The sequence below is a fragment of the Podarcis liolepis genome (assembly GCF_965112155.1).
Source record: "Podarcis liolepis genome assembly, chromosome: 8".
Taxonomy (NCBI): Eukaryota; Metazoa; Chordata; class Lepidosauria; order Squamata; family Lacertidae; genus Podarcis; species Podarcis liolepis.
Genome location: NC_139560.1, coordinates 87,706,598 through 87,731,233, shown reverse-complemented (window position 1 = coordinate 87,731,233; position 24,636 = coordinate 87,706,598). Strand labels below are relative to the sequence as shown.

The 24,636-nt window shown below is 42.1% G+C and overlaps 1 protein-coding gene across 17 annotated transcripts in view; it reads left to right on the top strand.

Annotated features, from left to right (window-relative positions):
- The window catches only part of RALGAPA2 (Ral GTPase activating protein catalytic subunit alpha 2), a 203,393-nt gene that overhangs the window by 43,250 nt on the left and 135,507 nt on the right, over window positions 1–24,636 (top strand). For 12 of the 17 annotated variants that reach the window (XR_014529577.1, XR_014529578.1, XR_014529579.1 and 9 more), the window contains 6 exons: window positions 5,230–5,394; window positions 12,985–13,125; window positions 15,687–15,854; window positions 19,345–19,439; window positions 20,314–20,392; window positions 20,533–20,709. Coding sequence is in view for 12 of the 17 variants with exons in the window: in XM_083518963.1 (XP_083375089.1) it covers window positions 5,230–5,394; window positions 12,985–13,125; window positions 15,687–15,854; window positions 19,345–19,439; window positions 20,314–20,392; window positions 20,533–20,709 (825 nt within the window). In the remaining 5 variants the exon portion in view is untranslated. The remainder of the gene's footprint in view (window positions 1–5,229; window positions 5,395–12,984; window positions 13,126–15,686; window positions 15,855–19,344; window positions 19,440–20,313; window positions 20,393–20,532; window positions 20,710–24,636) is intronic. The other 5 variants (XM_083518967.1, XM_083518961.1, XM_083518964.1 and 2 more) reach the window with 2 other exon arrangements.

The window sequence follows — 24,636 nt, the reverse complement described above, 5'->3', positions numbered from 1 at the left end:
ATATATTATGTATAATAAATGTTAATCTACTGCTATATTGCAAAGTTAACCCCAACTTACTTTCTATCTTCTCTTGCACTTCATCTTCCTTCAGCCTTACTTCACTCAGCCGTGTTTTTTGCAACTCAGCATGCATTCTTCGTCTACTGTCCTGACAGCAGCAAATGAAGTACCAGCTTTTATGACTTAATTCTCGGGCTTTGATTGGCAGAGAGTAAATGAGCTCACACAAAATCAGGAGATTTTCATGTGTCTTGAAGCTGATCAGATGTAGCATTAAATAAAGAGCAAAATATATTCAAACTGAGTGTAGGCAAGAAGTATGTAGCTTATCTGAATGTCTGTGTTGGAAAACTTAGCAGCTGCTGAAGTGCTGGAACTTTAATTTTAACTTGAATTTGAACACAATCATTGATATTAAATTATATACATAAAATTATGAGTACAGTCCCTTGATCATATACATGTTGTATTTCTGTGATGCGGTTTTTGCACTTTCCTGTCTACATAAAAACAACTGAAGTTTGAAATGCTTTGTTAGTATCATGAGTTAAGATGAGTTCTCTATGCACTGCAGAATCAGAAAGTGAAGCTGCTGTTTACCTATTCTTATCTACTCAATGGCTAATATAATTGGAACTGGGATTCTCCAGTACGTATGAGCAGTTCTTCTACTATCTGAAGAACAGATAGTTTTTATATCCTCATTTAAATTAAAACACCTTTCAAAGTCTAGTTTAAGTTTATCTACGTTGTATACTTCTTGTACAATGGGATGTTTTTAGAAGCAGTACTTTTGTCTTGTCTCTGGGGTCGGGGCAAATGTTGAGGATGCTTTTAAATGTTTTTAGGTGTTTAATTTTTTTTAAAATCTGTGGTGTTTTGAATTTTATTTTTGTTTTGTGGGGGGTGGGATGGACGTTTGGTTGGGGCTGGGGATTTGTTTAATTGTAGTATAATTGTAAATTTTTATTATTGGTTTTTTTTGGGGGGGGTTCTACTGTTTTATTGGTTTATTGTATGGTTTGTGTTCTGTTCTTAAGGGGAGAGGTTCAGGGCTGCCTGGGAGTGGGCCCCAGCCAACAGAATGGCTGGGGCTGGGTTCCACATGGAGGGATGCACTGGGACACACAATCTCAGTGATCATGGGCTGGAGGAGGAACTACGCTAAGACCAAACCACTTCATTACCAAGGAGGCAGGTTTAGTCATTGTTTGAAGACTATCCAGGTCTGGTCTTGACTGGAAGGATACTGGAATCAACAAGGGAGACCCACATGATCTGAAGGTGCTGCTGTGCAATGCCAGGTCAATGATTCATAAGACTGCTGCCATCCATCACTTGATCGTGGATGGAGGACTTGACCTGGCATGTGTAACAGAGACTTGGTTGGATGAAGCAGATGGGCCTGTCCTTGCCGCTGCTTGTCCACCAGGTTTCCCTTACGCACAGCAACCCAGGTCATGTGGGCAGGAGGGGGGGATTGCAGTTATTTTTAGGAAGTCATTTGCTTACACCAGGCGTCCTTTTGGGAAGACCCAGTTTTCTGAGTGTTCTGGAAGTTGGGCAATAGGGGCAGTACAGGATTCCTTCTGGTGTACTGACCTCCCCACTGCACCAAGGATTCCCTGTCCGAGCTGCTTCAGGTCATGGCGGATGTTCTCCTGGAGACACCTAGTTTGGTTGTCCTAGGGGATTTTAACATCCATGCCGACACAACAAGGGGCCACTCAGGACTTCATGGAAAGCTGTCCCTGAATAAATTGGGCCAACTATAGTTGTGGACATGTGTGACCTGGTGTTCCCTGCCAGTTAATGGATCCAAATGGCTTCCAGAGAGTGGTAGGGGATGCTTTATCCCATGTTGATGGCATTTCAGCTGATTCCCTGGTAGCCCACTGGAATGCAGAGTTAACCAGGGCTATCAACTGTCTGCCTCCAAAGCGTCCTCTCCGATTGCATGGAGCCCAGACAGCCCTGTGGTTTTCCCCAGAGCTGAGGGTGATGAAACAATTGCCGAGACAGGTAGAGCGCTGGCGGTGGAAAACTCATTCTGAATCAGACCAGACACTGGTTAGACTCAGAGTCGAGCCTACCAAGTGGCAATAGCAATGGCGAAGAGGACCTTCTTCACCGCTTCTGCAGAAAACAGCAGCAGGAGACTCTTTCAGGTGGTTCACAATTTAACAGAACCACCTTCGCAATCAGGGCCCAATAAGGACCGCAAGATATTCTGTAATGATTTTGCAAAGTTTTTTGCAAATAAAGTTGCTCAGATTCAGAAAGAGGTGGACTCCACTGTGGGAGCAGGGCCAGGGCAGGAGAGTGCTAGAGTCGTGTCTAGTCAAGTTGCATGGGATCAGTTCCAATCTGTTACAGTGGTACCTCGCAAGACGAATGCCTCGCAAGACGAAAAACGCGCAAGACGAAAGAGTTTTCCGTTTTTTGAGTCATTCCACAAGACGAATTTCCCTATGGGCTTGCTTCGCAAGACGAAACGTCTTGCGAGTTCTTGCGAGTTTGTTTCCTTTTTCTTAAAGCCGCTAAGCCGTTAATAGCCGCTAAGCTGCTAATAGCCGTGCTTCGCAAGACGAAAAAACCGCAAGACGAAGAGACTCGCGGAACGGATTAATTTCGTCTTGCGAGGCACCACTGTACCTCTAAGGATGTGGACAGGCTGCTTGGACGCGTGAAACCAACCACTTGTCTCCTTGATCCTTGCCCATCCTGGCTTATAAAAGTGAGCTGGGAAGGGCTGGGCGATGGGCTCTGCGGCGTGGTGAATGCTTCCCTCTGTGAGGGAGCCTTTCCAGAACCGCTGAAAGAGGCAGTTAGTAAACTGCGTCTTTAAAAACACATCTTTGGACCCGGCCAATATGGCCAACTATCACCCAGTCTCAAATCTTCTATTCTTGGGCAAGGTGATTGAGCAGGTGGTTGCTGAACAACTCCAGTCACGCCTGGAGGATGCAGACTATTCAGATCCCTTCCAGTCAGGATTCAGGCCTCACCATGGGACTGAAACTGCCTTGGTCACGCTGGTCGATGATCTCCGGTGGGCTAGGGACACCCACTCTCAGTGGTCTTAGATAGCATTGACCATGACTTCCTTCTGGACCATCTTGGGAGCTGGGGGCACTGTCATACAGTGGTTCTGCTCCTTCCTCCCGGGCCGTGTCCAGAAAGTGGGGGGGGGGGATGAGCGTTCAGACTTCTGGGCTCTCACTTGTGGGGTGCCTCAGGGTTCTGTTCTCTCCTTCATGCTTTTCAACATTTACATGCAGCCACTGGGAGAGATCATCAGGGGGTTTGGGCTGGGGGTTCATCAGTATGCGGATGATACCCAGCTCTACCTCTCTTTTAAATCAGAACCAGTGAAGGCGGTGAAGGTCCTGTGTGAGTGTCTGGAGGCGGTTGGAGGTTGGATGGTGGCTAACAGATTGAGGTTGAATCCTGACAAGACAGAAGTACTGTTCTTGGAGGATAGGGGACAGGCAGGTGTGGAGGACTCTCTGATTCTGAATGGGTAACTGTGCCCCTGAAGGACCAGGTGCACAGCCTGGGAGTCATTTTGGACTCACAGCTGTCCATGGAGTTGCAGGTCAATTCTGTGTCCTGGGCAGCTGTTTATCAGCTCCATCTGGTACGCAGGCTGAGACCCTACGTGCCCGCAGACCGTCTCTCCAGAGGGGTGCATGCTGTATTTATCTCCCACTTGGACTACTGCAATGTGCTCTACGTGGGGCTACCTTTGAAGGTGACCCGGAAACTGCAACTAATCCAGAATGTGGCAGCTAGACTGGTGACTGGGAGTGGCCGCATAACATCGGACCTGAAAGACCTACATTGGCTTCCAGTACGTTTCCGAGCACAATTAAAAGTGTTGGTGCTGACCTTTAAAGCCCTAAACAGCCTTGACCCAGTATACCCGAAGGAGCGTCTCGACACAGAGGTCCAGCATGAGGGCCTTCTGGTGGTTCCCTCACTGCGAGAAATGAGGTTACAGGGAACCAGGCAGAGGGCTTTCTCAATAGTGGTTCCCGTCCTGTGGGACACCCTCCCACCAGATGTCAAGGAAATAGACAACTATCTGACTTTTAGAAGACATCTGAAGGCAGCCCTGTTTCGGGAAGTTTTTAATGTTTTATCTCTTTATTGTTGTTGTTGTTGTTGTTATTAATATTCTTTTGGGAGCCTCCCAGAGTGGCTGGGGAAGCCCAGCCAGATGGGAGGGGTATGTATGTATGTATGTATGTATGAATAAATAAATAAATAAATAAATTGTTATTATTAATTGTCACTGCTAATTTGAAATGTTCTAATATATGAAAATATGGAACATCCTCTTTCAGGAATAGGCTTAGTTAAAGAATTATATATTTCCAAAAGTACATTTAGAGCCCGTTTTATATAGTTAAAGAATTATATATTTCCAAAAGTACATTTCGAGCCCGTTTTATATATCTGGCTGATTTCTTTGTCTTTGGGACATCATACCTCCATATGTTAGCAGACTGTACCATTATGAATACCTACCCTTTTTGTAGCAAGTGGGTGGCTGTATATCCTCAATATGTCTCTGCAGCAAATATTTGTAACAGTAAGATGCATGTCTGTAAGCACACAGAAGAATGTGTCTGTGGCTCCCCAGTATGCAGCCATCTGCCTACAGACACACTACTTTAATATTTATAAATATATATATGTTTACTGTGGAAAGTGTGAATGGTCATAATTGCTTTCCTAAAACACTAGTGTTTGAAGAAACTGAAGAGGTGGCTTCTCTCACTTCCCGTGCTACAAGAGATTAATATTTTTTATTCTTCCACCACACTTTGTAGCTTTTTGTATAAGAACTTGGGCATGAACATGCTGAAGTGTTACTTTTCACCAGCATTCAAATGAATGTCTTGTCCATGTGTTTGATATTTTGAGAATTCTTAATGAAGGCGAATTTCTCTGAAGAAGATCCACTGAATGCATTTCCTACATATTCTCCTTGTTAATTTCCAACAGCCTTTGCTCATTGGTTGAATCACTATCTTGAAATGCATTCCCTGAATTATAATATTTATTCATCCTCTCTCTTCTTTTTCAATCTGAGATGCATCAACTGATGTTATGTTCATGAACTAGATAAATTTGTTCATTTAGAATCTTTCCTTTTGAATTGTTTTCATTTTAAAACACAGTGCAGTTACTTTCCCTCTGTATTCCATTATTTGAAAGGTGGCAATTTGGAACCTCAGAAGGGAACTACAGTTGGAAGATCATTTTCTTTAAGCTGGAGAAATCATCCTGAAGTTGTGGAACCAATGAGGTTTAGGAGTGCTACCACCTCAGGAGTCCCAGGAGTTGAGAAAGCAAGGAATGTAGTGCGTCAGAGAGCAACAGGTTAGGCACAGGCAATTTAATGTCATCATCATCAATAAAAAATTTAAATGTTGTGATTTTATGTTCATAGTAATTGGAATGTGTTTCTGCTATTTGATACTGGGTTGTTTGAGTATGTGACTTGCCTTGTAATTACTCTTCTTCTTTTTTTGGTCCTGGAGTCGCACACCTGAGACTGTACCTGCATGGCCTTGATGCAGAGCCTTCTAGGTGTCTGACAGCCCCCACCCCCACCCTTAGCTAATTGCCATTTGGCACAGTGTACATGAGTGTTTTTGGTTCCGCTATCTCTACCATAGTGGGTGTGACTGTGAGGCACTGGACCTTGGCTGTTGAGATAATGGGGGAAATTCAACATTCTTTCTCTGTGCATGTAACAGTCACCTCAGGTGGGTATGAGCTTCACTTAGTGGTTGAAGGCAAAACCACTACACCAAACAATATAAAAAGTTGCTTTCTCTTTTGGAATCCCCTGTTTCTGATTTTGCCTTCACTGAAGTGGTTCCTTCCTACCTCTGCAACTTTGTGGGTTCAAGCTTGTAGCTTTGTGTTATTCATTTTCCCATCTGTGCCTCTCAATTCTCACCCTTTCCTTCAACATTTTCATTGTGGAGCTATCTTAAAATCTCTTAGTGTTCAGTACAGGTTCCCCTCTTAGGGTTTACACACTGTACTATCAGTCTGGCAGAAGCTGCATTTCGGGCCTTGAAATCTGCGCCTCTTTCTTGCTTTCCTTCAAAGTGCTGTTTTTGGTTGCTGTCACCTCAGCTTGAATAATATCTGAGCTCAATGCCCTTTAGTGGACAAGAACCTTTGTGTTATTCCATAAGGATGGGGTAATCCTTCAAATTAGTCCTCCCCTTCCCTCCCTCCCTTGGAATTATCTCTTTTCCACAGTCAACAGTAGCTGATTTTTTTCTGTCCACACATCTGAAAACTACTAGCAGTCGCTAGGTGTGTCCTGGCAATTAAAGGTGTAGATTTCTGGGACTAAGCCATTCCACCAGTTGGATTCCCGTTTTGTTTTCCCCCCACTCTTCTTCCCTGAGCTGGAAGGTGTCCACATCTACTTAGGCTGGGTGACTTAAGGCTTATATTTATTTAGCAGTAGCTACATTGGCAACATTTTTCCTGAAGGCTCCTTTACTTGAAATTTGCAGACCCAGGACCTTTGTAAAGCATTATAAGATTTGCTTCTTTGGAAGTGGCTATTGGGAGGTGTGTGCTATTACACATTCCCTAAATCTTAGGAAGCCCTTTTCTTCTTCCCTGTAGGTTCCCAACTTACATGGGTGAGCTATGTTAGGTCCCACTTGAGGCCACTGTTACATGTGCAGAGAAAAGACTATTTTGCTTCAGCCATTAGGTGGAGCTCAGGTCCCACACCTGAGGTCATCTGTTTAAGTGCACTGAAATCCCATTCACCTGATGGTCTTTTTCATGTTGGGGTTTCACGTTCCTTAATCATCCAGACATCATCATCTTCTTTTTTATATAAATTTCCAATGCACGTTTTTTACACTCCAATCAATACAACCATACAATAATCAACTACTTCCCCTCCCCACCAATCCATAGTTCTTCTTGATTACCCAATAGTACTGCATAATTTATTTAATTCAGATTTTTTCCTCTCCCTTCTCATTATTTCTTTAAACTGTTTTTACTCTAGTCCTGCTAACGTTTTAGTTTATTTACCATGATTCTTCAGATATTCTACAAACATTTTCCACTCTTCCTTAAGATCTCCTTGTTGTTTTATTACATTAGTTAAATTTGCAAACTCTACATATTCCATCAATTTCTTCTGCCATTCCTCCTTTGTTGGTGGTGTTCTCTTTTTTCATTTCTGAGCATATACCACCCAGACTGTTCTAATTGCGTAAATGAATAAATTCATTTTATCAGTGGGGACGTCTGTTCCTAAGATTCCTAAGAGTAAGGTTTCTGGTCTTTTTATAAAAGTCTTTCTAAACATTTTTTTCCCCATTTCATTATATATCATCTCCCAGAAATCTTTAGCTAATTTACAAGTCCACCACATATGACAGAACCTAACTTCCATTTCCTGACATTTCCAACAGGTACCTGGCTCCAATTTATACATTTTTGGTACTTTGCTCGGGGTTAGGTACCACCTATATACCCTCTTCATGAAGTTCGCTTTTAGTGTATAACAAGCTTTTCCACAATTGCCCCCACGCACTTAATTCTTCATTATGTCATCTCTCTCACCCAGTGCATCAAAGCAGACTTTAACAACTCATCCCTTGTTTCCCATTCCAACAATAACCTATGCATTCTTAATCATCCAGACTTCTATCACTCAGTTGGTAAATTCAGACATTGCTTCTGTTGGAGGTGGGACCTCATGATAGAAAATGCTTATGGTGCAACAGGCTCTTCAGTTAGAAGGTGGTAGAATTAGGGTAGTCTGTCTGCAGATGGACTACAATTCCCAACACCCCTAGCTAACAGGACCATTGGTCAGGGAAGATGGGAATTATAGTCCCAAAACAGCTGGAGGGCCAAGTTTGGCCATCACTGATGTAAACCTATGAATCTTATGTATCCTGATATAGCGTTGGAGACCTTTTGTTTATTATTACAGTGCCATATAACCTACAACTCACCATGTTAATGATACTTGTTCATAGCCTAGTGTTAAAAGCTGGCATAGTGTAGTTTAATGACTAAGGATTGGATCCAGAGATCTCACAGGTGAAATTTCATTCATGGAGAGATTATTGTTGTTAAGCTCCTGGAGGCTAGGAGAACTCTCCAATAGAACGGTTGAGGTGTCATAGGAGGCTGTAGGTAGAAGGATGAATATATGGTTTCTCTTCCATAAGTAGCAGCCTCTGCTGGATTGCCAGGCTTTCCACAAATGGATGGAGCTTTTTCATTTGCTACTCTGAATTCAAGCCTAAAACTACTGCCTGCAGCCTCTGATTATAATCTGTCCTCAACGATGAAGTCAGTAAATGGTTTACTCTTTCAGTCTTTTTTCAGATAGCTATGTAACACTGAATTGCTTATCAAACCTGAATTTCATTAAAAACACGCAATATGAAAAACGTAGCAGAACCAGCTGTACTGTTTGGTGTATTTATGACATTTTAAAAGTTAAACATTGCCATTAAAAAAAAAAAGAATATCACAACTATATACAGTGTTGGAGAAGAACCTGTGAGTTGCTGAAACCTCATACCTAAATAAATATTTCTTTTTGGCAAGCTAAAATAAAAGTTGAAATTGGAAACCATCAACACTGTAGTATACAAAAGTAAGTTTTTGTCATATGGATTTAGGAGTATGTAGACATTAGTATTAGCATGCATACTAATAAATTCATAGTTTTAGAAAAGAAGCTTGAATATAAGCATTCCTGTAATATTCTAAAACCTTTGGATGTTCAGTTAAACATAATAATCCTGAGACTTCTTTTAAGAAGTATACCTCTCTTTATCTCAGTAAATAACAAAAATGCTATTATGACTCAAGTTTATTTTGCAGTTCAGAATTAATCAGAAAGAGACATAGCTTTTGATTGAGGACTTACGCTATGGATGTCAGGTTTGCATTCACTGAAACAAGCTTGTAAACTTTTTGCATGTTAGTTACTGGAGTGAGAGAGAAAGAGAATGTTCTTTGTGTTTTCAAACATTTTTCAGTTTCTTTCACTTGGTGAAGGGTTGGTCCTGATTTGCTAGTTCCAGTTCCTGGCAAATCACTTTCCTGATCCTCTAACCGTGTGTTCAAAATTTTGTTAGCATGTGCACACATCTACACTGGTTACTCTTGAAGGTGTACAGATGGATTTCCCCCCACTCATTAATATGTCTTTAACCTTCACTCTCATCTCACTTTTCTACTGCTTCCTTGTCAACTCAACACTGTTTCCTCATCACTCTCCGGCTACCCCTGAGATATCCAATCCAATCCCTCCAGATGTTGTTGGACTACAATTCCCATTATCCCTGTTCATTGACAATCCTGGTCGGGGCTAATAGGAACTGTAGTCCAACAACTTATGAAGAAAACCACATTGGCTAATGCTGGGACACCTTGTTTTCAAATACCCTTGCTTGCCTCACTGCATTGATCGTGTAGATTAGCCTGCTCACTTAAGCCAGTGTTTCCCAACCACTGTTCCGCGGCACACTAGTGTGCCGCGAGATGTTGCCTGGTGTGCCGCGGGAAAAATTAAAAAATTCGAAAGATTATTTTTTTTAAAGTCAATTTTTTGATTGGGGCGCCGTCACTAGATGACCCCTGGGGTTCCCTCCCTCCCTCCCGCTCTGTGCCTCCCTCCTCCTCCGGGGAGGCCCTTCCTGGCTCTCGGCCAAGGCTTGGCGGCTGTCACTCACTCACTCGCTCGCCCACCCGTCCCTCCATCCCTGCACCCGGCCTCTCCCCCTCCGTCCCCGGCGCGGGGGCTGCCGGGATCCGTAGTCCCCTCGCCCTTGGGCTCTGCGCCCGCGCGGGGTGCGCGAACTACGTTTCCCAGCGTGGCCTGGCGGGCCGGGCATTTTGTTTGAAGCGTTCTTCTCACGGCCATGGAATGAGCGCGGCGGCGGCGGCCGGGCGGGCAGGGGCTCTTCCGCGCAGACCCCGCGCAGCCTGCCTGCGCCCCCGCGGAGATCGGGCGGCAGGATGGAGCCCGGGGATCCCCGCGGAGGCGGAGCGGCGGAGGCGGAGGCTGCCCCCCAGGTAGGGCTGCGTCGGGGGGGGTATTTTTGCAATGCTGCATCCGCGCCGGAGGGGACGCATCGGACCGCGGGGAGACCCCTTGGCGGGCGTGCAAGGCAATGCATGCGTGCAGGCGTTGCATGGAGTGCAGTGCAATGTAATGGCAACGCAGCGCCCTGCATGCATGCATGCAACTTCCACCGGCGCTCCGGACTTGGCAGGTGAGGGGGGGTCCCCAGTGGGCGGCAGAGAGAGCCGGGAGGGCGAAGGGGAGCCGGGGGGGAGCAGCGCTGCTCCCCGAGCCGAGCCCGGGGGGAAACTTTGGCGTCGTTGCGCCGGGTGTTGGAAGCGGAGGCTGGCGGGGCCCCCTCACCTGCAAAACCTGGTCGCCTCTCATATATTTCGTGCATTGCATTCATCGCCCGCTTACTCCTCCAAGGAGCTCCCGGGGGCGCGCGTGGTTCTCCCCGTGTTATCCTCGCAACAACAGCCCTGCGAGGTGGGTCAGGCGAGTGGCCCAAGGGAGCACCCAGGGATTGTCCTGGCCAGGTGGGGTGATTTGAACCCTGCTCTCTGCCCGGTCTTCGTCCTCATTTAGCCCCCACATGTGCATGACTGTGCATGACTGAGGTTTTCCCCCCTCATCTTGGCTATGGTGTGAGTCTGTGCTGTTAATTAATGGGGTTCTGCCTTCGGAGAAGATGAGCCAGCCCTCAAGGAGGTGATTATGTAATTTGCTAGCAATTCATGTCCCTCCCGGCGTGACGCTGCGCGCTGACGTCACGGGGCTGTAATTCTGGTGTGCCTCGAGATTTTTTTCATGAAACAAGTGTGCCTTTGCCCAAAAAAGGTTGGGAAACACTGACTTAAGCCATCTTGATTGTTTTACTTAAACTATTTCTCAAGGAAGCTCTGATATAACCTGTATCAAATTATCTTGCTACCCTTTTCTGGCTAGTTTCCTATGCTTCTACTAAGGGCATGGTAGGCAAAACGTTTAAGAGGTTGTTACATCTCCACCCTAGGAAATGTTTTTGATTATTGTATTTTTTCTTGTCATTCAGATACTACCATAAATTTTGCTCTATAACACGCAGATTTTTTCTCCTAAAAAGTAAGGGGAAATGTCTGTGCGTGTTATTGAGCGAATGTGTGGTCCCTAGAGCTGACTCGCCGGAGCGCAGGGGCAAAAATAGGCAAAAATCAGGCAAAAATAAGATCGGGCGGAGGGAAGGCGGAAGCTGCTGCTTTCCTGCATTCTGCCTCAGGGTCTTACTGCCCACCCGCTTCTGTTGCTGCGTTTGCTCAAACTCAACAAAGAGCAGGGAATCCCCTGCCCTCCTGGCAAGCAGAGGGTTAAGGAAAGGATCGAGTCCTTCCTTCTAATTCTTTCCTAGTCACACTGCGTGCAGGCTCCAGCCCACCACCTCCTCCTCTCCGTGCTCTAGGGACTCGCAGGCAGCCGAAAAACATGCAAGTGGGAGAGAGAGGGGGGGGCTGGCTTGGGGGGGGGCTTTTGCTTTCCTTTCCTCCCCCCCACCCTGTTAAACCCCTCTCCTGCATTGTTAGCCAGCTGCTTCTCCGCACACCCCTCTTGTGCTCCTTGTCCCTTCTGTGTTTTTCCTTCCCTCCCCATTTAAAACGTGGTGACAAAGCACGGATCCACATGGATCCTCAGGATTTTTGCATTGGGTCACCCCAAATTCACCATCAGATAACATAGCATGTCCATGGCTACAGCCTGCACCAAAAAAATCACGCACCCACTGTTGCCTAGGGTCGCAGTGGTGCAAAAACGTGGTTACAAAACATGGATCCACATGGATCCTCAGGATTTTTGCATTGGGCTACTCCAAACTCACTGTCAGATCACATGTCTGTGGCCACAGCATGAACCACAAAAATCATACATCCACTGTTTCATTTAGAATATTTTTTTTCTTGTTTTCCTCCTCTAAAAACTACGTGCGTGTTATGGTCTGGTGCGTGTTATAGAGCGAAAAATACGGTAAATGCAAATCTCCCTACCTGCACAAACCCTACTTCCCAAAGATGGAGAACAAAATTTTCCTATTACCGCTCTCCATTTGGAAAAAAACAAACTTTTTTTGTTTTTGTGAATATAATTATTTTGAAACATAATGGGGAAAAATGGAAATTTTCATTAAGGTTTCAATTTTTAAGTTAGTTACTTTGCTATAAATCTTAGTTAAACTGGTAGATGTTCTGAGTAAATAATATTTATTTACAGAGAATCTACAGAGTAAAATAGAAGTTCCAATAAGACAGACAGATCCATTTTGCCCTTCAATCATATTTATTGTGTATGTCCCGTCCCCCCCCACTGGTGTGCATGTGCTGTCATCTTCCTACAGATATCCACATATTCTTAGGTGATGGTATAGCCCATTTGCTCAAGAGTAACTGACCATGTGGGCACAGAATATGCTTCTGACAGTACCAACAGACAAATGAATCACATCGAAGACAAATAATACTTCTTGCAAGTGAACCATTTTTGCAATTAGCCAACTTTAAAAAAAAGTCTAGAATAATTCAGGCTGTAGAACGACTGCAGGAAGTATCTTTTATATGCTCTTGCATTCATTCTGGTGAGAGGTTTAGTAAACTGTCTTTTTTTTTAAAAAAAAAGTAGCATCTTCAGTAAACAATGTGCACTTTTGTGGATTACATTTTAATGAATTCCTTTTTCACTGTTAATTTACATTGATAGAAAATTAATGCCACGTGTACATGGGAATTCACATTTAAGAATTTTCTCAGTTCCCTCGCTCTTTTTCTTTAAATGCAATATTCTGCTAAGTAAAGTATCCTTCTAACTGAAGTATTGCATTACTGTTTTGAATTTACTTTTGTCACTTCATTTCTCCCTGGAAGCCAAGCGAAGTCAGTCCATCAGCAACTGCGCTCATCTCTGTGAGGCTTTGCCAGTCACGAAAAGCGTACCTCTACTCCTCCATACTGTCAGCTCTTTCTTACCTGGTCTCTCTTACACTTCTTACTCTCACACACTTTCAGGTATGCTTCTTTTCTCAGTATTCTGTATTCATGTTTTCCTGTGTCATACACACAGTATTCTCAACTATATTTCTATTATTGTATTTTGGTCAAAAATAGTAGTGTGTAATATCATAGTTCTACCCAAAATGCTAGTATCTGTCACCTAACGTTCCAAATTCTGTAGCGCAGCTTTCATGTTCTCAGGATTCCTTGTTAATTCCTCCTGGTTCCCCTATGCTTGAACAATCTCAACTGCACCAGTTCTGCTTTTAAGATGTGCATTATGATTTCATTCCCTCCGCCTTCACGTTCATTTGGTGACATTTGTGTATTGACTGTGTGGGTGGATTTTCCAAGGGGGGGAAAGGTAAAGGTAAAGGGACCCCTGACAGTTAAGTCCAGTCATGGATGACTCTGGGGTTGTGGCGCTCATCCCACTTTACTGGCCAAGGGAGCCAGCGTACAGCTTCTGGGTCATGTGGCCAGCATGACTAAGCCGCTTCTGGTGAAACCAGAGCAGCGCACAGAAACGCCGTTTACCTTCCTGCTGGAGCGGTACCTATTTATCTACTTGCACTTTTTGGCATGCTTTTGAACTGCTAGGTTGGCAGGAGCAGGGACCAGGCAACAGGAGCTCACCCCGTCGCGGGGATTTGAACCGCCGACCTTCTGATCGGCAAGCCCTAAGCTCAGTGGTTTAGACCACAGCGCCACCAAGGAAAACTGGTGTTCAAAGAAGTTCTTCTGTGTAATGAACTCTGCTGTCTCCACAATTTTAGCAAACCTAAGAATTTGACTTCTAATAAGTGTAAGAATCTATGACCCTGAAGTCTGTTGTATATCTAACCTCTTTAATTAAAATACACCTATACTTGCTATTGTATGTGCCTCCATCATCATGTACAGTCAATTCCGTATCTCAAGTCTTCATGACAATTTTTTGTTGTTAGTTGTGTGGAGTTATGTTTTGCTTTGTAAGAATCCTAAAAATTAAGCTGACTTTCTAATCAGCTGAAACGTCAGTGCACTGGAGTTGTTGGCATTGCTGCATCTATGGCACTTCCTAAATCTGTTGGTGGCAAAGTGGCAAACCAGTTTTGTAACTCAGGTCCTTCTTTAATATAGATTTGACAAAGATTTTTGTTTGATCACAGGCTATTGAATTTGAATATGTGAATGACAATGGGAATTACATTGAAAGGTTTTATGAAACTTGCAAAATTATAAAGTAGCATTCCCACAAGAGAAAAATGTTAACATAGCATAGCCTATTAGCATTGTTATCAGGCTGCTTGCCCAGTTAAAGAAAACACATGCAAAGACGACAAAATAGTAAATTGAGGGAAGGTATCTTAGCTAAACTAGTATAATAAGAAAATAAAGGAAGAAGAAAATAAAAAAGTACTTTGTACTTACCATCATAAACCAGCAATACTAAAGGAAATGAAAACCTCCAAAGTTGGGGAACTACCTTCTTTGGGATATACATGTTAGGCCAAGGAAACATTTGCTTACAGTTCCTGTTTGTTGTTGTTAATAACCTCATACTCTAGAAATACGGATTTCCCCCCCTGCATTCAAAATACATATGAGACAGAACACGGGGTTAAAGTGGGGTTCACAAATCAAATTGTGCCTTGAACCAGATGAGTCCAAAACTTCATATTTCAATTTCAATCTATATCACCATATCTTATGCTGATGCATTTTCTGAGACTCCAACACTTAAACTTCAAATAGCTAGATGAGATATCAAGCTGAAACATTGGGGTGAAACCATGCAGGTGGAAAGGAAAATATTTTAACATTCTGGACTCCTCTAATCATGCTTATATTTGATAGAAATATCAGTGCATGTTAATGTGATTGAGCCACAGCAAAAGCGAAATAGCTTCTAGATATTATTTTTAAATTATATAATTGTTATATTATATTATATATATATGAATAATAATCCCTGAAAGTAATCTTTAAGTTACAAGTTTTACATTGCAGATCAGTGTTCGGCTTGGTTCTTTGCACCTCCCCATGAGCAACAGTAGGAGAATAAATGATGCAGGCTGAAGAAATGTATACAAATTTGCTCAAAAAACATAATTTAAACAGGTTGCAGAATTCACTTTCTCAGCACATTATTGAGAGTGCAGATTTTAAGAGACCAGGGGACTACCACAGAGTATACTCACTCAAAACACCCTGATTATTAAAGCAGTAAAGCAAAACTTAGGTTGTGAAAGACACTACACAACTCTGTTTTTCCACTATAAATAGGGAACTTGATTTGAAGGAAAGAAACAGCATCCAAATAGATGTGTTAACACTTTTCCTCATACCCTTTCTAGCCTTGAAATCACACCCCTTCCCATAATTTTAAGCAGAGGATTCCCAAATTAGCTAGGATTCCCAAATTCATGTTAGATCAGTCCCAATAGTTAACATTTTATTTTGTTTTCTCTGCTAATTAATAATGAGGTACAAATGTATTAATGATTTGAATGTCTCACAATGTTATTGATGCTATAGGCATGGGCATTTGTAATTGGCATATGACTGAAATAGTTTTGTACCAATACCTCCAGAAGCTGAAGAATATCAACAGTCCGAAAATGGAACAGGACTTGAATATCGCCAGCCAGAAAATATAGAAGGAACAGAATGTAATGGCACATTTTCAGACCAAGAACAATTAACTCGAAGTAGTAGCACCTCGGATATTAGAGACCAAAGTTATTCTGATGTTTTCCAAGGTAATTTAGAAGTAATAAGAACTGCCTCAGTGAGGAAGTTAGTTCTTGTTTTGGTTTGAAATGTTTTGTGCAACAATAGCAAGTGCTGTGTTCTCATAGCTCCATGAATATGTCACTATGCCTGTTGTATAATAGAATTCTTAAAAGGCAACAACTGTGATTTTTCACCACAATGTTCACTGTGTAAAAATATATCTTATAATGGTAACTTTGCAAGAAGATTAGTTTTAGTCTGTTACATTGCAACAATACTGATCAACTGCTTTAGTATAGTCCAGTCTGTCTGTCTGTCTGTTTATACCCCATGATCACAAACTTGGAAGTAAACCCCACTGAATTCAGGAGGACTTGTCTGCACTTGCAGCCTATGTTGGGGGGGGGATTATGCTCTCAATTTACAATGAATAAGCTGTACAAGTTTCAGCAAATCATGCTATAGAGTTTATGAATCCCTTTAATCCCATGTTCAATAATTTTGGTGGTCCTATCATTTTAGGTAACTAGTGTACAAGACATGAGAGGAATACAAACAGGTTAAAGCCAAAAAACATCTGAAACGTTTTAATATTAATGCAACAAATAATGTAATAATTTAGTTAATGTTGACTATTTGGTTTATAATTTAACTAGCGTCAGCTATGGTAAAGGGTAAAAGGGACCCCTGACCATTAGGTCCAGTTGTGGCTGACTCTGGGGTTGCGGCGCTCATCTCGCTTTATTGGCCGAGGGAGCCGGCGTACAGCTTCCGGGTCATGTGGCCAGCATGACTAAGCCTCTTCTGGCAAACCAGAGCAGCTATGACTTTAAAACAATTTGCAAGTGTATTCCATGTTTATTTTCCTTATTTACAAAAAAGTGAAAACATCATGCTTATTCCTTAATAGGCTGTTTTGTGGCACCCCTCCCTCCCCAGGGATGGATGGACCAGCCAGTTTCACATGTTCATTCATAACTCTGTTCCATCCTGTTTTTGCATTAATCTATTTTTTAACTCATTTCCAAGCACATTTTGTCTAGTTGTTGTTGTTGTTGTTTTATATACAGTGGTACCTCAGGTTACATACGCTTCAGGTTACAGACTCCGCTCACCCAGAAATAGTACCTCAGGTTAAGAACTTTGTTTCAGGATGAGAACAGAAATTGCGCAGCGGCGGGAGGCCCCATTAGCTAAAGTGGTGCTTCAGGCTAAGAACAGTTTCAGGTTAAGAACGGACCTCCAGAACGAATTAAGTACTTAACCCAAGGTACCACTGTATATCCTGCCCATCTGGTTGGGTTTCCCCAGCCACTCTGCGTGGTTTACAGGATGTGTGCATGCGTGTGTGTTTTAAAAAATACTTTGGTGCTTTTTGGAGCTGTGAGCTCTAATGTAAAATCTGGAGAAGCTTGAGGCCCAAATGGTGCTTTTATTTTCCCATCAGTGTATTAGTTTGGGAGAATAAAATTAAGGCAGAATAAAATGCTTTTGCATTCCTACTCGCTTCTAGCCCTCCCCCCACCAAAAAGCATTTCATTTAAGTATAGTTTACCTCCTCTTAATAATATTGTATATGTAACCCAGACTTTTTATGAGAGGTTTGCTAAATAATGGATTGCAAGTGGGGCCTGCAGCAAAATGTTGCCCTTGTACCACATGAGTCTGTGGCTATAAGGAGAGGGGAGTCCGAAGATAGTGTTGGATAGGAGTCCCAGAAGTAATGTGAGTCATATTCATGCACATTTTAAAAATAGTTTTTGAATCTTGCAAAGTACAACCAGTCTGCATGCAAGTCAAGGCAGCATGGAGATTTTGGATGCAACCAAATGTTTGGTTTGATGGAGGAGGAGGTCTGAGGGGACAAAATAAGCAGATTGACCTTTGCTGCAACCTGAGAGGTATGGGGGATTTTTGGCTGGGAATCAAAACTTGTCTCAGCTTCCCCTCTGGGCCACAATGCTAACTAACAGTGGAATATGTTGCAGTGCTAACCTGTTCACTCCAACGTGCAGTCGGGATATACAAGTGAATTGCAGTGCAGGGTTGCTGCATATTATTCTCTCAACCCAACCTGCAATGTAATAATAATAATATTTTTTATTTATACCCTGCCCTCCCCAGCCAAGGCCGGGCTCAGAGCGGCTTACAAGCAATAATAAAAACAAGTTGAATGATTACAACTTAAAAAGAAAATTAAAATACAACATTAAAATATTGAAACATTAAAATATTAAAATGTAGCCTCCTTGCAGGAGGAGAAGGAAAAGAAGAAAAAAGAAAGAAAGAGAGGGAGGGAGGGAGGGAATAAAATTGGCTCCAAGCCAAAGGCCAGGCGGAACAACTCTGTCTTATAGGCCCTGCAGAAAGAAATCAGATCCTGCAGGGCCCTGGTCTCATGAGGCAGAGCGTTCCACCAGGTCGGAGCCAGAGTTGAAAACGCCCTGGCTCTGGTTGAAGCCAATCTAACTTCCTTAGGGCTTGGGACCACTAGGGTGTTGCTATTTATGGACCTTGAGGCTCTCCGTGGGGCATACAGGGAGAGGCGGTCCTGTAGGTACGAGGGTCCTAGGCCGTGAAGGGCTTTAAAGGTCAAAAGCAGCACCTTAAATCTGACCCTGTACTCCACCCGGGAGCCAGTGCAGCTGGAAAAGCACTGGGTGAATATGCTCCCATGGCAGAGACCCCGTGAGGAGCCTCGCTGCAGCATTCTGCACCCGCTGGAGTTACTGGGACAGCTTCAAGGGCAGCCCCACGTAGAGCGAATTACGGTAATTAAGCCTGGAGATGACTGTCGCAGGATTATGTAGGGATTAAAGCAATGGATAACATCACAGGAATGTTGGATTCTCTGAGCTTCAACCCAATCTCAATGTACAAGAGGTGCCCAATGGCACTAGACAACACAAAAGAGTTGTTGTAAATCATTTGAAGCTACATGACAATTTTGGATTTCTTCATTGATTGCTGTGGGCAGCTCTCTTTCATCCCTGAAAACATTTAAAAATAGTGTAAACAAAGACTTGCAGAGGGTTAGACTAGATGGACTTCCAACTCTACAATTTTATGATTCTATGAAATATTATCTGATATAATGGATAATGATGACAATGGCAAGGTTCTCTCCACCATTTTCTCTTTTTATCATCTCTCCTCCATTCCCAGCCCCTCAATTTCATTGCCCCTCCTACCCAAGCTTCTGTGCTGTCCCTCAATAGTTGGTCAGCATTCCATACCCACTAAGCATAGTTAATCCTCATTAGTCTGTTTTCATTACTCTCCCCTACCTCCATTAGGGTTTTCCACCCTAAATAGCTTTTTGTACTTAAGCAAACTTTGGATTGCCAGGGTATGCTAATATCTTGTGCATGAGGATTGAAATTAGTATAAAATAGTCTAAGTGCATAGCTGACACAATGGCTTGATTAGCGTGTCATATTTATTTGTTAACTGATAATCCCAATATTTGAATGAAGTATTTTTTAAAGAATTAAAATATTACTTTCCATTTCACAGTTAGAAAAACAGAAAGCTCACAGAACTTAACTTTGGATGCTGAATGTGTTCAAGGAACTGAGAGGTCCATGAACAAGGAAAGTACAGCCCAAGAAGTAAGTTTTAATGTGCATTAAAAAGTAAAGGTACAGTGGTGCCTCGCAAGACGAAATTAATTCGTTCCGCGAGTTTTGTCGTCTTGCAATTTTTTTTGTCTTGCGAAGCACGGTGTTGGGAAAGTTTTGGAAAAGCTTCAAAAATCACCAAAGTCTTTAAAAACCTCAAAAAAGGCTACCACACCGCGTTCTATGAGTTGCTCCTCGAAGTCAAGTCACAACTGTATTAACGGTGTTAAGAAAAAGGAAACAAACTTGCAAGACGTTTTCGTCTTACGAAGCAAGCCCATAGGGAAAATCGTCTTGCGAAGCAACTCAAAAAACCAAAAACCCTTTCGTCTAGCGAGTTTTTTTGTCTTGCGAGGCATTCGTCTTGCGAGGCACCACTGTACCCGTTTGGGCCATAAGAAAAAATCCTTATTAGGGCAATGTCTTCATTAAGTCAACCAAAATAGCACAAAACAGTGTGCATGATTTTGAGTTCACCAGAGCTCTTGGTCTCCTGACTTTCCCAACAATTAGTGTTGCTGTTGATTACCAAGAGGAGGAGGGGGAGGGCAGCAGGAGCACCACACAGTGTGACACAGCAGTGAAGCCAAGCCAGTGCTCCCAACTCTGTGCCTACAACCACCCACACAGCCCCACCAGCTGCTACTGCTGCCACGCATACACTCAATCCCCTGCCCAACTCACAGAAAGGGGGAAGAAGCTGGTGCTAGCAACAACTGCTGTCCTCCAAATAATGTGTTCCAGCCCTTAATCTGCAAGTGTTTTGAGCAGTTATCTGGAAGTACATGCCTCCATTAATTTGAGACAATTTGGTAAGAAAATAAATTGTAGTCCAAACAATTTCCTGTATTTTTTTTCCACACAGGCAAGCAACCCTCCATCTCAATTAGATCTCAAAGCAGACATGCAACAATCACATGGAAATCCCAGAGAAGGAGAACAGAGTGAGTTTCAGTAAAAGAGGGGTTTATTGCTTTGCTGGTGATTTGTGGTACAATATGCTGGTGTCACCATTGCGTATACATATGTTTTTGAAATGTCTTCTTTCAAATGACTGTTTTACTCATCACTTTTGGCTATGTAGGTGAAAGTGTTAGCAGTGATACCTCCATTGGATACAATAATGAAGTAGATATCACATTAGCTCCCTGGCAAGCATGTGAAGAAAACCCTGATGTCAATATCCCAGCTGATATTTGTGTTGATCCTGATGCGTGCCAGTGGTTGCATCTGAGTCCTTCAGGTGTCACAAATTTAACAGGTATGTATGCTCAAGGAAGTGTGTTGTGTGTCTGTGTGGTGGTTTGTATAACACACACACACACACACACCACAAATATGTACACCCATGTATGGTTTCTTGAGTTGATAATAGTTACAGATAGGTAGCCGTGTTGGTCTGCCATAGTCAAAATAAAAAAATTCTTTCCAGTAGCACCTTAGAGACCAACTAAGTTAGTTCTTGGTATGAGCTTTCGTGTGCATGCACACTTCTTCAGATACACAGTGCATGCACACGAAAGCTCATACCAAGAACTAACTTAGTTGGTCTCTAAGGTGCTACTGGAAGGAATTTTTTTATTTTGAGTTGATAATGTTAGACTTCATAAAATGTACAGTTTTAGAAAGCCAAACTCTTTGGAGCAGGAATTTGTGTGGCAGAAGGTAAGTTATATATATTAATGAAAAGTGTACTGGGGAAAGGTAAATCACATTAGGCTTTCTGTAAGAGCACTCTTTTGCTCTAGGAATCAGTTTGAGAAATTACTGCCCTTATGCAAAATGTGTATAGGTAAAGGGAGATACTAGACATGCTTATTCCTTCCATGCACGTTGAAGTTGGTATTTTCACCACCCCACCCATCTTTGCTGAATTTCTCAGTATCCTATTTAGGGGCTCACCCCAGTCCTCCTCTTCCTAGATACTTGGGGGGAGGCAGGCCCAAGAAGGTTTCTACCTGTTCCATATTATCAAATTAATGAGTATTTTTCAAAAAGATCTATTAAAAGGTTTCATGGACCAAAGTTCCAACTTTGTTTTTTTGTTTCGTTTTTTGAATTTGCATTTTATTTATTTGTTAACATTCTTATATTATACTGGTAAACGTTGTCTTATTACATTATAGGACTTACTATAATATAATTTCCAATATGTATACAAAAATATATACAAATTTTATATACATAGAAAGAAAATGAAACAAAAAAGAAAAGAAAAAGAAAGTACAAAGAGAACAAACAAAAACAATTTCCCCCCAAAATCATATACGTACCAACACACTAGACTTCCTGTGTTTCCCGTTGTATATTCCTTTTTTACAAATGAATGTACTCTTATTATTGTATATTTCTTTACATATTATCTAATACATTCCTATATCAATATGTGCTCTTAGTCTTATTTCTCAACTCAATCTCACTCCAACGTCAATCAAATGCTAGCATAGATAGCGAACCTTTACTGTATTTTTGAACATATGTTTTATATCTATCCCACTTTTCCATAATTTTTTGTTTTGAATTGCTTCTCATGGTATTTGTTAATTGCGCCATTTCAGCAAAACGGCTGTGGCCGTTGCATGTAAGAATACCTCCCTAAAGGCCTTCGGGATGTCCCTGCCAACAATGCTTAACAGAAATGCCTCTGGTCTTTTTTAAAAAGTTATTCCAAACATTTTTTTCAACTCCTCATAAATTAAGCCCCAGAACACTTTGATCTTTGTACACGTCCACCACATATGATACATGTCGCCATTACTCCTACCACACCTCCAACAAGTATTTGCTAAATTTTTATACATCTTCGATAGTCTTGAGGGGGTGAGATACCATCTGTGCTGCACCTTTAACATATTTTCTTTGATGTTATAACACGCCTTAAATTTCATATGTGTTCTCCAAACTCTTCCCATTCGGCCATCATTATTGGACGTCCAATGTCCTGTGCCCATCTAATCATTGTTGCCTTAACCTCCTCCTCCTTAAACCAAAGTTCCAACTTTGAAAAGATTTTGCTTGAAGGAAGAGAAAAACTGATTTCAAAAATGTATAAACTACTACTAGAATGGGAGGTGAAATGGTGAAGTAAGAAATGATAAAATGGGCTAAATATTTAGAACATAATATAGAAATGAATGTCTGGGAAAAGTTGTGGAAAGTAGGCATGAAATTCACTGCTTGCCATGCTTTAAAAGAAAAATATATGAAAATGATGTTTACATTATATTTAACACCTAATAAACTATCTAAAATGTATAAGACATTTTCTAATAACTGCTGGAAATGTAAACAAGCAGACGGTTCTTTTTTCATATATGGTGGACTTGTAAAAAAAGGTAGGGTATTTTGGGAAATAATATATGAAGAGATAAAAAAGATGTTTAAAAAACCTGAAGCTTTTCTCCTAGGAATTATACGGATAGAAATTACAAAAAGGATGGTTAAGTTGTTTATGTATTTAACCAAAGCAGCTATTATTTACCAAATTTTGTGCTCAGAATTGGAAAGACATAGAAGTTCCCACTAAAGAAGAATGTAGAAGTAAAATAATGGACTATGCTGAATTAGCAAAGCTAACAGCTAAAATAAGAAAATTTAATGATGACTCTTTTTTAAAGAATGGAAGCCCTTTTTGAACTATTTGAAGAAATTTTACAATATGAAGAACCTGCAACCAGGTTTCAAACTATGAGCAACAGAAAGAATTCAAGATTATTATGTTATGATTATGATAAAATAGAGTGATGATAGCTTGCAGCAAAGGGGGGGGGGGAGAGAATAACAACAGAAAATGGGTTAGGAAATAGAAAATAGAAAAGATTTTTTATAATGTGTATTGGAATTTTATTTGTATTAAAAAAAAAACTTAATAAAAATATTATTAAAAGAAGGTTCCTACCTGGAAGAAGAAATTAAGGGAAGCCACATTTCCACCCATAAGATCAGGTCATTAGGAACTGCTTAGACTATCAAAGAGGAAATTAAGAGGAAGGGTTCAGAAACATAAGGTAGTAATAGGATCCATGGTGGTGAGGAGATCTAAGGTGCTGAGATCTGGCATAAGAGTCTTGTTGTGATCATTTGCTCATGCATCTCATGCATGAGTGAAGGATTTTCTCTCAACTCCAGAACAGGATCCTGTGTACATCTGCCTAGGGTGGCAGTATTCTTGGCAGATGCCACCATGGGTACATCACAGTTTTCAGCATGCTCCATGGTGGCAGGTGTCATAGCACACAGTACCTTATTGCTTAAACAGTGGTAAGCAGACTTCTTCCCTAATCAACCTCTCCATAGTGTTTTTCCATGGATCAATGCTATTTGATGAAGAAACACTCAAAGCCTTTCTTCTTGACTCTAAAGATAAAAGAAAAGTTATCGTAACCCAACAGGAGGAACGGTGCTTCGCCGACAAATCAGTCATTTGTCGCTACAGGCAGCAAGGCAGACCGAAGGAACTCAAGCCAAAACAAACCTGAAACCAGCCATGTTTTTCTCCTAAAGGTCAACAGGGAAACAAGTTCAACATCTCCACCCCTCCCAAGAACCCCCCAAGACACCAATGATGCCATTAGCAATCAAGTTGGGAAGTTGCCTAAAAGCATTCATACATACTTGGCAGCCCTCAATGATGGCTCAATGGGTCCTATGGTGACTGCATAGAATTCATCATTCACCCTCAAGCTCAGTTCATCACTCCTCTCTGCATCCCCGTCCAAATGCCAGATTGTGAGGGAATGTGTCCAGCATCTCATCAGTATGGCAGCAATAGAGCCAGTACCTGCAGAAGAACACTTGTTAGGCACCTATTCAATTTTCTTTGTAGTTCTCAAAAAAAGATCGCAAAGCCTGGAGGGCAGTACTCAGTCTGAAATATCTCAACAGCTGAGTGATGTACCCCCAAAAATCCAGATGAATTCCCTAGGACGTATCAAGCAGTCCCTTCATCTCAATGACTGCATGATTTCCATAGACTTACAGGATGCATACCTTCACATTCCTATTCAGCCCAAGTACCACAAGTGTCTTCGACTCTTCATTGGCCCACACCAGGCATAGGCAAACTCGGCCCTCCAGGTGTTTTGGGACTACAATTCCCATCATCCCTGGCTAAGGACCGATGGTCAGGGATGATGGGAGTTGTAGTACCAAAACATCTGGAGGGCCAAGTTTGCCTATGCCTGGCCCT